General features: G+C 39.3%; 1 protein-coding gene across 12 annotated transcripts in view; it reads right to left on the reverse strand.

Moving 5' to 3' along the window:
• magi2a (membrane associated guanylate kinase, WW and PDZ domain containing 2a) overlaps positions 1-13,586 on the reverse strand; it is a 321,760-nt gene that overhangs the window by 117,841 nt on the left and 190,333 nt on the right. For all 12 annotated transcript variants that reach the window (XM_022671571.2, XM_049473851.1, XM_049473850.1 and 9 more), the window contains exon 5: positions 8,656-8,896. In XM_022671571.2, coding sequence (XP_022527292.2) covers positions 8,656-8,896 — 241 coding nt within the window. The remainder of the gene's footprint in view (positions 1-8,655; positions 8,897-13,586) is intronic.

Raw genomic sequence — 13,586 nt, forward strand, 5'->3', positions numbered from 1 at the left:
CAGTGCCTACAGGACACTGACCACAGGACACTGCCCACAGGATGCTGCCCACAGGATGCTGCCCACAGGATGTTGCCCACAGGATGCTGCCCACAGGATGCTGCCCACATGACACTCAGTTTGGGTGTTTAAAAATTCCAGCAGCACTGCTGTGATCCACCCTGCTTATCTCTAAATAAAAAAGAAACTGAATAAAAGTGTCTTTTTCCAGTTGTTAAGTAACAACTTAATGAGAATCACTTATATTTTTATATATAGATCACTGGTTTGAATCCTGTTTATGTAGCTTGCCCTCGGTTTCCGGAGCCCTAAGAGAGCACAATTGGCCTTGCTCTCTCGGGGTGGGTAGATGGTGCACTCTCCCCACATCTGTCTAAAGCGTGATGTCGATCAGCACAAGGCGTCTGTGAGCTGATGTATCTGAACCTCCTGGTGTTGGGGCATCACTAGTGATAGGGGAGTCCTAATAAGTGGGTTGGGTAATTGGGAAATGGGTTGGGTAAATGGGGAAAAAAAAAAGTAATAAAAAATAGTAATAAAAAAATTATATATATATATATATATATATATATATATATATATATATATATATATATATATATATATGTATCCCTCGTACTCAAATCTAATGCAACGTACTTTCTCCCATATCCAGCAATGTATTCTGTAGAACACCCGGGTCTGGTTTCATAATGACTCAGTAAAAAACATTAGATGCAGCTCAGCGGCCTGAGACGTCCACCACAGCTCAGCAGGTCAAAGGTTCGAATCCCAGCTGATGGTAAGCAATCCCACGCTCTTCTGCGCTGAAGATAATCAGCTTTGTGCACATGTATCAGCGGCAGTGGGTGTAAATTCGTTGCGGTGGGGCATGGGATATCACCACTGATGCTTTAAACCCATCACCCAGCGGTGCATCATGATCCAGACTTAACCTACAGCCATCCTCAATAACTACAGCTCAGTGTATATCACCACAATACCTACATTTAGAGTGTTATTAATATATATTCACCCTAATAATGAGAGACTGTAGCTTCTCCTCCTGCTCAGTGTATATCATCACAATACATACATTAAATGTGTTATTAATATATATTCACCCTAATGATAATAATGAGAGACTGTAGCTCCTCCTCCTCCTCAGTGTATATCATCACAATACCTACATTTAGAGTGTTATTAAAATATATATATTCACCCTAATAATGAGAGACTGTAGCTTCTCCTTCTCCTCAGGGTGTATCATCATGATACCTACATTTAGTGTTATTAATATATATATATATATATATATATATATATATATACAGTGAGTCCAAGAAGTATTTGATCCCTTGCTGATTTTCTTCGTTGGCCCACTAATAAAGACATGATCATTCTATACTTTTAATGGTAGATGTATTCTTACATGGAGAGACAGAATATTAAAAAGAAAATCCAGAAAATAAATCTAAGGAATATATATTAATTGATTTGTATTTCATGGAGTGAAATAAGTATTTGATCCCTTAGTATTCATTAGCAGTTCTGGCTTTTACAGACCAGTTAGACACTCCCAATCAACTTGTTACCTGACCTGAAGCCACCTGTTCTCACTAATCACTTGTGTGAAAAACACCTGTCCACAGAATCAGACAGATCACACAGATTTCAAGTCTCCAACATGGGTAAAACCAAAGAGCTGTCTCAGGACCTCAGAGTCAGAATTGTTGACCTTCACAAAGCTGGAATGGGCTACAAAAAGATTAGTAAGGTGTTGGATGTGAAAGTAACAACTATTGGTGCAATTATCAGAAAGTTTAAAGAGTATAACATGACAATCAACAGACCTCGGCCCGGTGCTCCAAAGAAGATTTCGCCTCGTGGGGTGGCAATGATGCTGAGAGCGGTCAGAAATCGTCCTGCAACCACTCGGCAGGAGTTAGCAAATGACCTGAAGGCAGCTGGGACCACAGTTTGCAAGGAAACAATTGGCAACACTTTGCGCAACAATGGATTCACATCCTGCAGTGCCCGAAAGGTACCCCTGCTGAAGAGAGCACATGTGGAGGCGCGCCTCAAGTATGCCAATGATCATTTGAAAGATGAACCAAGTTGAACTTTTTGGCCATGTGTGGAGGAAGAAAAATGCTGCCTATGACCCCAAGAACACTGTGCCCACCGTCAAGCATGGAGGTGGAAGCATAATGTTTTGGGGGTGTTTCTCTGCCAAGGGTACAGGGCTACTTCACCGCATCACTGGGAAGATGGATGGAGCCATGTACCGCACAATCCTGAGGGACAACCTCCTCCCCTCTGCCAGGGATCTGAAAATGGGCCGTGGTTGGGTCTTCCAACATGATAACGACCCTAAACATACAGCAAAGGCAACAAAGGATTGGCTCAAGAAAAATCACATTAAGGTCATGGAGTGGCCCAGCCAGTCGCCAGACCTCAATCTGATCAAAAATCTATGGAGGGAGCTGAAGGTCAGAGTTGCCAAGCGACAGCCCACCAACCTTCATGATTTAGAGAGGATCTGCAAAAAAGAGTGGGCCAAAATTCCCCCTGGTGTGTGTGCTAAACTTGTGGTTAACTACAACAAACGTCTCACCGCTGTGCTTGCAAACAAAGGCTTTGCCACTAAGTATTGAGTGTGTTTGGCAAGAGGGATCAAATACTTATTTTCCTCATTGAAATACAAATTAATTAAAATATATTCTTTAAAATTATATTCTGGATTTTTGTCTTGATATTCTGTCTCTCCATGTTAGAATATATCTACCATTAAAAGTGCAGAAGGATAGTGTCTTTATTAGTGGGCAAACAAAGAAAATCAGCAAGGGATCAAATACTTCTTGGACTCACTGTATATATATATATATATATATATATATATATATATATATATATATATATATATATATATATATATATATATATACATATATATATATATATATATATATTTACCATAATAATGAGAGACTGTAGCTCCTCCTCCTCAGTGTATATCATCACAATACCTACATTTAGAGTGTTATTAAAATATATATTTTCACCCTAATAATTGAAGAGACTGTAGCTCCTCCTCCTCCTCAGTGTATATCATCACAATACCTACATTTAGAGTGTTATTAAAATATATATATATTCATCCTAATAATGAGAGACTGTAGCTCCTCCTCCTCCTCCTCTTCAGTGTATATCATCACAATAGAGTGTTATTAGTATGTATTTACCTTAATGACAGACTTAGAGTGTTTTGGTATATATTAGTCTCTCTCTTCTCTCTCTCTCTCTCTCTCTCTCTCTCTCTCTCTCTCTCTCTCTCTCTCTCTCACACACACTCCCTATGTCTCTATATGTCTCTCTCATTAGGCAGTGTGTATATGTATCTATAACACACTGTTAGAGCAAGTGACTTTTCTGACCCGGCTCCCAGAAACTCATTTCAAAAACTAATTTCATGCAGAGAAACAATTTTGGGTGATTAATAACAGGTCAAACCTTCGTGAGTGTGTGTGTGTGTGTGTGTGGCATAAAAAGACTTACAGCCTGAGAAGATACTGTATCTAAGGAAGACAGAAGACAAACTGGCTTCCTTTGGCTGAATTACAACTCCATTAAGTGCTCGATACAGTCACGCTTAGTATTTGTGTGTGTGTGTTAAAGTGTGTGTGTGTGTGAGAGAAAGTGTGTGTGTGAGAGAAAGTGTGTGTGTGTGTGTGAGAGAGAAAGTGTGTGTAATAAGAGATCTGTCCTCTGAAACTCAGAACACACTGTTTCTATTAAATACATCACAACTACTGGCCCAGAGGGACACTCACTCCAGTACAGTTACTGTTTAGACACACACACACACATACACATACACACACACACACCTCACAGCGTATACTGAGATCTTATAGCAGTAGTCGGCAATAGGCATAAAACATCTGGCCCGCGAGGTTGTTTGAACGATAAATATGAATAAATAAAATGCTTCTCTGGTGAGCTTTTGTTTACTTCCCTCCCCACTCCCTCTGTTGCGCTCAGCATGACTTTAGTTTCCGCCTGTTCTCATTTTTTCTGCCCATTCTTAGGCTCCCTATGTCCTTATAAGGGTGTTTTTTCCCCAGCCCTGTTGTTTATTTATTTTTTTCCTTTTTAAATGGGTTTACCTGCGTTAAGATCAAATGTTCTGCAATTGTGTTCAACAACCCTCTGGGCTAGAGAGCTACTAGACTTAATTTTCCAAACGTTATTGTTTTTTTGTAGCCTGGAAAATATCTGCCCCCCAGCCAAACTTAATTGCCAAATCTTACAGTTTCATATGCTGCCTTCAAAACCACAATCTTCAACAGGTACTGTATGTCCATGTATTTTCAACAATACAATGCTAAAGCACATGCTGCACACATTATAAAGTGTGACACGGGCTGTGGAAGAAGAGGGTTTGGGTTCTGGACTGGACTTCCTGCAATCCTGGCATGTCCACAATAGGGAACAAAAAGTATATACTGCTATGTCCCTTTTCTGTTTTACACATTAATACATGTTTTCAGGAAGAACATGACAACATATATTGTAAATACTTAAAAAAACAAAACAAATATACAACAAAAATATGACACAGTGATGGAGGATCTGAGCTCTGAGGGCGTCCAAAGTTTTATAACAGTATTTACAGCTTTCTACACACAAAGCAGCAAAAAGAGTAAATCGATTTATTCTAAATTATAGAGGAACACAATACCCTCATTACCATGTGTGAAAACCCACATAGCCACCTACAGAAAACTGAGCTTTATAAAAAAAACTCAAGTAAACTAACTAAAGTAAAGGGTAATAAAATATTACTGTGTGTAGTCTAAACTATGCGTCCAAATATATGTGGGCATCCATTCTAATGAACACACACACACACACACACTGCTTGTTTAGTCCTTGTAGTGGGCTAGAGGAGTATAAAGCCCCATGTATTGAGCTGTAACGCAGGGGAACTGTGTTCACTTTAATAATAAAGCTCTGTACAATACTTATAGATGAGACGAGGTGGGGAGTTGGAGATGAGGTGGGGTGGAGTGCTGTTTACACGTAACTTAACCATGACATAAAACCAGAATGTAATTTTTTAAACACATCAAGCTGCAATATGATCATATGAACAATATGCATATCGCTCCGAAAGTGTTAGGAAGGGAATCTTGCGGGTGCTGTGCTGTTAAACACTGCTCGCGTATTCCTACTAGCATGATCTGTTTTCACTTATGCACAGACTGGACATCCCAGAATACTCCAGTAAAGAGTATACTTCCACTTACAAATTCCAGAATACTCCAGCTGCACTGATGCATTGAGACATCTGGTACCTGAGGTAAAATTCATCTCTCTCTTTATCAATAACATTTCTTACACTAATGTAAAAAATACAGTAGTAAACATAGTAAATTATACCACAGTTAGTTCTGACCCTGCAATGTGATTGGCTGAGAGGCGTTCTATGAGTGCTGTTATCAGCCGGTAATGCACTGTAACCACAGCTCTCTGTGTATTACTCCGCCACATACAGGCAGTGTTGGGCACGTTACTTTGAAAAAGTAATTAGTTATAGTTACTAATTACTTCTCCACTATACTCCACTATAAAAGTAACTAGTTACCAGTAAAAGTAACTATTGCGTTACTTTTCTGACCCCCCCAGGTGTTTCATAAGCCAGATGAATAGAGTGCACCTTTGACCTCAGTGAGTTTGAAAAAGTGTCAGTATTTCCATCTGTAAAAGGCTGTTTTGCCACTGGAGTAAAAAAAAAAGTTAATTGAGCTGCTAAAGTAACGTGCAGTAACGGGGTGTGGGAAATGGTAATGGCGTTATAGTTACAGTCAGAGTAATTCGTTAGATTACGGAGCGATGCAGCGCTTACAAACCAAACAGCGCAGCTACAAGCAGAGCAGCAATGGAACTATTTTAACTTGCTGAGTTTTTATAAACAAACAGATCGTATTTTCTCATCCTCTTTAACTAAAAAAATCTTTTAATAAACAGCGATAATGGAACTGTAGTGTAATCACAATACTACACTTGATTTTTGTGCTATAATTTGTGTAATATTGGCACTGCTGTGCTGCGGCCTCATGCCTACCACCACAGCACAGCAGCTCCAATATTACACTTTATAGCACTACCTCTCCTGTCTTATTGCTTAAGTATAGTATGCTGTGACTATGATGACGTGCATGTAAACGCTCTCAGTGTAAAGTGAGTATATTAAATAGAGAATCTCCTATATAATTAATAATGCAGCTACGTGTGAATAATTAATTTAATGTATAGCACTAGAGCAGTAGGGTGTAATTGGTGAGTAACAGCTCGGATGATACATCATAGCTAATGAAACATAGGAAAACACATTAAACTGAATTAATATCTGCCAAGAAAAAAACACCTTTTATAACTGCCTGAGAAACAGCACTCTCCACTCTTCCCCCAGAGAGACTGGTGTCTCTTCATCAGCCTCCCCGGAGAAACACTCCACACACACTCCAGCCCCTCTCTCTCTCACATATACACACACTTGCACACACACTCGCGCACACACACACACACACACACACACACACACACACACACACACACACACACACACACACACACACAAAGCTAGAACTGATTTTATTGAGAATACATTTCAGCTGCTTGCCGAGTACCTGGAGACTGGAGGAATAAAATATAGCACTATATGGCCAGCTCATAGAAAAGCACTGCTAAATATATTTTAAAAATTAATCACACATGCATTCAGCATTTATGTTGTTGCACATATGTGGCTTAAGTTGGGGTGTAGCCATAAAAAAAACTATATCACATTAACTAATACCATTTAAAACAAATTAAACTGTAGTATTCATCATGTTCAGAAGCACTGTCCACTTCTCTAAAGACTCAGTGGAAACACAGTGTATTGTGGCCAGGCTAATCAGTATTCTGAAAATAATAAAGACCATGTCAGTTCCATATGCTGCCTTTAGGACCACATCATTAACAATGACGCCCATGCATTTTCAACAAGACAGTGCAAAAACACATACACAGGCATGACTGTGCATAAAGAGAGGCCTGCCTGCAGTCCTGACCTGAACTCAACAGAGAATGTGTGGAGGAATTTTAAGCGAAAAAAAAAAAAAAAAAAAAAAAAAGCAAAAACGATGAACCTGCAAAGTTAAACCTCAAAACGGAAAAATGGGACAAAAATCCAAATACATAACCATATGCGTGGTAAAAAATGCTCAAAAGCCATTTAAAAACCCTATTTACCACCCTGTTATTGGCTAGGTGATAGGGTATAAATATTTCATCATAATATTTAATAGGTAATATTGATGATACACAACATTTATCACAAAAGCTACATAAAATCTCAGAAAAAAATGCACCAAAAATATACTCTTAAAACAGTTGCTATACAAATACTATATTGTATATACTATACTCCCATATTTAGAAAATATTTTTTTTAATTACTTGTACAGAAATAATTACATAATTAAAAAGTCTAATGAAATGTGTTGGTTGATGGTGATATCCCTATTCTATTTAAACAATAATTTTATATTAATCAAAGATAGAGTAAATATAAAAATCAGTTTTTAAATGATGATTTAATTTATTAAGGGAAAAATGTTTTCCCCCTGAATTGACTTCGATTAACTACTGTACATTGTTTAATTTCTCTAACCATAATCAGGCCTCATTACTGTTAGACTTGCAGAATTACGAACTCACGTATATAGAACCTCTCTGACAACATGAAGCAGATAAAATAACTAAAAAAGTAACACATTAAGCCCTGATGTAAAGAAATTAACAATTAGTAATTGATGGTTTATTTGTATGGAAAAGGTAACAAAGTCATTTCTAAAGCTTTGTGACTCCAGCAAAACACAGTGAGAACTATCATTCATAAATCAGGAATACACGGAACACTTCTTAAGCTTCCCAGAAGTGGCCGGCCTCTCGAAATGACTCCAAAAGGGCATGGACAACTCATCTAGGAGGTCAACATCTAAAGGACTATAGGAGAGGCTGGAGCCCATCCTAGCTGGCATCAGGCGTAAGGCAGTATACTCCCTGGAAAAGCAAACACAGACAGATACACAAACAGAGGATTCATTCACACACTCACACCTAGGGGGTAATTTCAACCAATACCGAATTCACCTTAACGTGCCATCTTTGGACTGTGGGAGGAAACTGGAGCACCCGAGGAAAACTCACTCAGTCACAGGGAGAACGTGCAAACTCCACACAGAAAGACCCGGGTCTCCCCAGACGAGAATCGACGGCACTACCCACTGCACCACCGTTCTGGCCCGTGTGAAGTCCACTGCTGCTGCTGATGCAGCATTACTGCTTACTGAACCCCAGCTCTGATATATCAGCTAACAAATGCTTGTACCAACCAGCATCATAATGGAAGTGATTAGAGAAGAGAGCACCACCTACTGTTCCCACCCAGAGAGAAACAGCATGACATGCTGTACTGTCTCAGACTCCGGCTGCTGAGGGAGAAGCAGCATGATCCGGAATTCAAACCACCCTGTTATCTAACATCAGAATGAAGTAAACAATGTGCACCGGTGTGTTTTAGACACATGTATAGCAAATGGGGAGGCATAATGCAACACTCACTCTATAAAGTAGACCTCCCCCTTCTCTGTGTAGGCCATCTCCCAGTTATCCGGCAGCGGCCCCAGCTCCTCCTCAGACACCTTCTCTTCAGCATTCTCCAGCACTTTAGCGGGGGATTTTGGCGGACTTGTGGTGGGTGCCTCGTTCTCCTCTTTAGGGCCGTCTAGCAGGGTCTCAGCTGGGGGGGCGGGTAGCAGATCACCCGAAGCATCTGTACTCTTATCCTCCTGCTCACTGGAATCTGTAAATAAGACAGAGGACAGAGAATTACTGTAGATAAAAACACACACTGATGTGTGTTTGTATGCCTGTATATATTTGGAAGAAATAATTGTGATAAACATTATAACTGTGAGTTAAAACCATTTTATGTCAAAAAGCGTAATAGACTCTCCACTGCTGCCTGTTGTGAGTATATGTTTATTTGTGGGTGGGTGTTGGTGCCTGCCTACCCTCTGGATCAGGCTCTCCTACTCTACAAACTGACCTAAAACCATCCCATTGTTTTTTCCATTTATTTCTGTTTTCTCTTTCCCATGTTTTGAGATGCTCTCCATCCTACTGTCCTACTGTTCTGCATTCACGCATTAATCCACTCGCATGCTTAGAAATGTCTAAGAAAGGCTGGTTTGCGTTAGGATGTCTCTTGAATGTGCAACACATGTTATATATTATAAGGTATGGCCACAATATTGTGTAATTGGTCACAGGGTTGTAGGTTTGATACCAAGTCTGCTAAAGTGCCTTGAGTCTTGAGACCTTAGGCAAGGCCCTATATCCTTCCTGCTCTAGGGGGCACTGTAGCATGTGCTGAAGAGAAGTCTTATGTTAAAGTGGATGTCCGTAAGTTTTGGGATTTAGGGTTCTCTCTGGTGAGAAGAGACTTCAGTGCTTCGTTTTTTTTGTTTTTACTATAAGTAAATGAGCTACTGAGTGCTGAGCTTCCCCTTCTGAAGTCTCCATTGCTCCACCAGCTGCTCGCGTTCAGTAAAAGAGAGCTGGATCCTCTTTTAGAGTCTGTAAATGTGACATAAGTACGTAAAGATGCATGATGTGGCCAGAAGAACTCAAGAACAAGAAATATCTTCTCCACTCAGAAATGCTTCTGCTTTCAGTTTAGAAACAATATACTGCCACTTTAACAATTCCCAGAAGCAGCATCTACTTGTTTTCCTTCATTGTAAATGAATATTGAAGTCATCCAGACTATGTTCAACAAAATAAAATAATCTGTAAGCATTTAGGTGCTTTTATATGAGGTGCTGTTACTTTCGGTTTCTGAGGCTGGTGGCTCTTCCTTTCCTGGTGTGGTCCTGATGAGAGCCAATTTCATCATAAAGTTTTGAATGGTCTTGACGAAAAAAAATCCAGATTGACTTTTCTTTACTTAGTTGAGTGGTTCTTGTCATAATATGTATTAAAACATTACTCACATAGAGCTGTTCACTGTACACCAACTCTACCTCTTCACAACTTTACAACTGATGCTCTCAAACACATTAAGAGGCAAGAAATGAACTCTTGACAAGTTCAGCACAGCTGTTAACTGAAAGCTTGAAGTACCAGGTGACTCTACCTCATAAAAGTCGTCTGAGAAAACCCAGCCAAGATGTGCAAAGCTGTCTTCTAAGAAAGACGTGCTATTTTAAAGAATTGAACTGAATTGATCATATAGTGTCGATGAAATGTGTGTCCTGCCAATTAAACGTACTTAAGTGACTGCTTTATTACTCCACATGGTGGCGCTATAATCAAATGAATAGGGTAAACCTGCAGTGAAGAATATTTAAGCAATAATAAACGAGAGGGAATGCTATAACATGTAATATTGGCACTGCTGTGCTGCGGGTGTAAACCCTACATTAACAGGAAAATATATAGACATCCTTTTATTTTAATAATAACCACTCTTAATCTGATTTTGGTGTCTGATAATCTGTGTAATAATGCGTATTTTTGAATCGCTGAGCTTATTTATTTGTGGGACCGCATCTTTGCTTGCCCTGCCTATTGGAGACGTGGCATTTCTGCAGTGTTTCTCTACGGGATCCAGTGCCCCCCAGTGGTGTTTAATGACATCACATTTGGTTTGTATTTGGTTTGTAAGTGCTGCATCTTTGCTATGTTACCTGTATGCAGCGGAGTAATACATGGAGGGCTTCAGTTACAGTTATCAACTAATAATGTCACTCATAAAACTCCTCTCAGCCAATCACATTGCAAGTGTGGTATAATGGTTGTTAAATTCTGTGAAACTGACAGCAATAAATACACAATTTCTAGTATTTACTTATTCAGGAGTATTTTATCCTCTTCAGTAACACAGATGAAGTGACGTATCGTAAAGAAATTGTCTAGTAAAATATCGAGTATCACAGAATCACAGCATTGTGATTTCATCAGTATCGTGAGATGCCCCCGTGAGATTCACACCCCTAGTTTTAATAAGCAAATAATCAAATTATCATTAAGCTGTATCACTATAATGTGATGTGTTTCAGATTCCTGGCTGTTTTTACTGTTATGGTTTAAGATCTGACTCAGAGCAGAGCAGAGCAGATGCTCAGTTTTGCTGTGAATTAGTAAGCGATGTCCCGTCTGTTTCAGAGCGCTCACACAAACCCAGCTCCTGCGGGATTAGCAGCATCTGCACTAACCTCAGATTAAACACATACACTGCAACCCGATCCATTATTCACCTCCTTAATCATAATAAATGCAGCTTTATTTATTTCTCATCGCCTTAATAAATAGAATCAACAGATTAATAAATGAAAGAGATTAATTGGCTAGCGTTACAACGATTTGCACACCGAATAAATACGAGGATTTATTTACCACACATAGAAGTACACTGCAGCAGCTCACCCCCACACATGCCCCTCAGCCTCAGCCTCGTAATTAAAGAGAAAGTTCAGAAAAAATTAATTCATGCAGTTTTACCGCGGCTGTATTCGGCCCAGTTATGCTTTGTGTTTGAAATAAGCTTCTTTTGTTTTATACTGGTGATACAATGCTAATGTAGCTTTTACTGTATATAATGAAAGCTAATGTACATTAATTAGCATACTGCACTAAGTGCAGGCTAATCATTACATGCTCTAATCACACTGTGGAAAAGTATTCAGTGATCTCTAACTGGTAAATGAATGGATGGATGGATGAATGGATGGGCAGGTGGCTGGAGAGCTGGGTGGATAAATGTACAGATGGATGGATGGATGGACGGGTGGATGAATAGATGGGTGTTAAAATGGATGGTCAGGCAAAAAATAATAATAAACGGATGAACAATTGAAAGACTAAATAATGAATAGATAACTGGATGGGTGAACAGACAAATGGAAGATTGATGAATGGATGAATGGAAGACTGGACATATAGATGATGGATAAATATAAGAAAGAATAAATGGATAGATAAATAAAGGAATGGGAGAATGTACAGGCTGATGAGTGGAGGAATAAATAAATAAATTGATGAAAAAATGAATGGAAGAAAGAATAGATGAATGGATGCATGAAAGGTTATCTAAATGACAGATAATTGGAAAGAAAGGATGGATAAATAGAATTTACAGACTGATGAATAAATGTATGAATGAATAGATAGATAGATAGATAGATAGATAGATAGATAGATAGATAGATAGATAGATAGATAGATAGATAGATAGATAGATAGATAGATAGATAGATAGATAGATCCTTTCATAGCATGAAATGACAGATAAATGATAGATAGTTGGAAGAAAGAATGATAACTGATTTATTACATGTAAATAATAAATGAATGACATCCTAATAGCATAGTAATTACATATTAATAACATATTAATTACACATTAATAACCTGTACATTTACATTAACATAGCCTTACTATAAATGCTATTAATACATCATCAGCTACAGATACACTCCCTCACACAAACAGTCTAAACACTGACTGCAGAGAGAGACGGGGGATAAGTCAGAGTGACAGACAGAGAGAGAGAGAGAGAGAGAGAGAGAGAGAGAGAGAGAGAGAGAGAGAGAGAGAGAGAGAGAGAGAGAGAGAGAATAAGTGAGAGAGAGGGGCACTGTGATAGACTTGTGAGAGATGGGAGAGAAAGTGGATAAGAGATGGGGGAGAGAGATAGAGTCAGTGACAGAACTGGTGAAGAGGATTATTTATCTAAAGAAGAGCAGAGCCAAGGAGAGAGAGAGAGATAGATAGAAGAAGAGAGTGATAGAGAGATAAATGTGCTCTAATTTAAGGATGATTATGGATCCCAATGGAGAAATACAGGCACAGCGAGTCAGGGTAGACAGATAAATATATGATATGATATACGTAAGAATGTGAAGTATGTGATGCTGTGATGCTGCTGAGGCGGTTGCTAGGCTATCGCTGTAGCGACGCTGGTTACGGTGGTGTGATGCAGAGCGAAGGCTGTTGCTAGGTAACATGATGCACAAGCTAACAGGCTTGAAAATCACAGCAGGAGAGAGAGCACAGACTCCTGCTGGACGTTTTAATTTACAATAGACTAACCGACACTTCACCACCTCGATCACTGCTCTCCACTTACCTCTCTCACCCGCTCTTTCTATCTCTCTACACATCTCTCTCTCTCTCTCTATAACTCTCTCTCTCTCACCCGCTCTCTCTATCTCTCTACACATCTCTCTCTCTCTATAACTCTCTCTCTCTCACCCGCTCTCTCTATCTCTCTACACATCTCTCTCTCTCACCCGCTCTCTCTATCTCTCTACACATCTCTCTCTCTCTCTCTATAACTCTCTCTCTCTCTCACCCGCTCTCTCTATCTCTCTACACATCTCTCTATAACTCTCTCTCTCTCACCCGCTCTCTCTATCTCTCTACACATCTCTCTCTCTCTCTCTCTCAGCCGCTCTCTCTATCTCTCTACACATCACTCTCTCTCTAT

This window comes from Astyanax mexicanus, chromosome 2, assembly GCF_023375975.1.
Source record: "Astyanax mexicanus isolate ESR-SI-001 chromosome 2, AstMex3_surface, whole genome shotgun sequence".
Classification (NCBI taxonomy): domain Eukaryota; kingdom Metazoa; phylum Chordata; class Actinopteri; order Characiformes; family Acestrorhamphidae; genus Astyanax; species Astyanax mexicanus.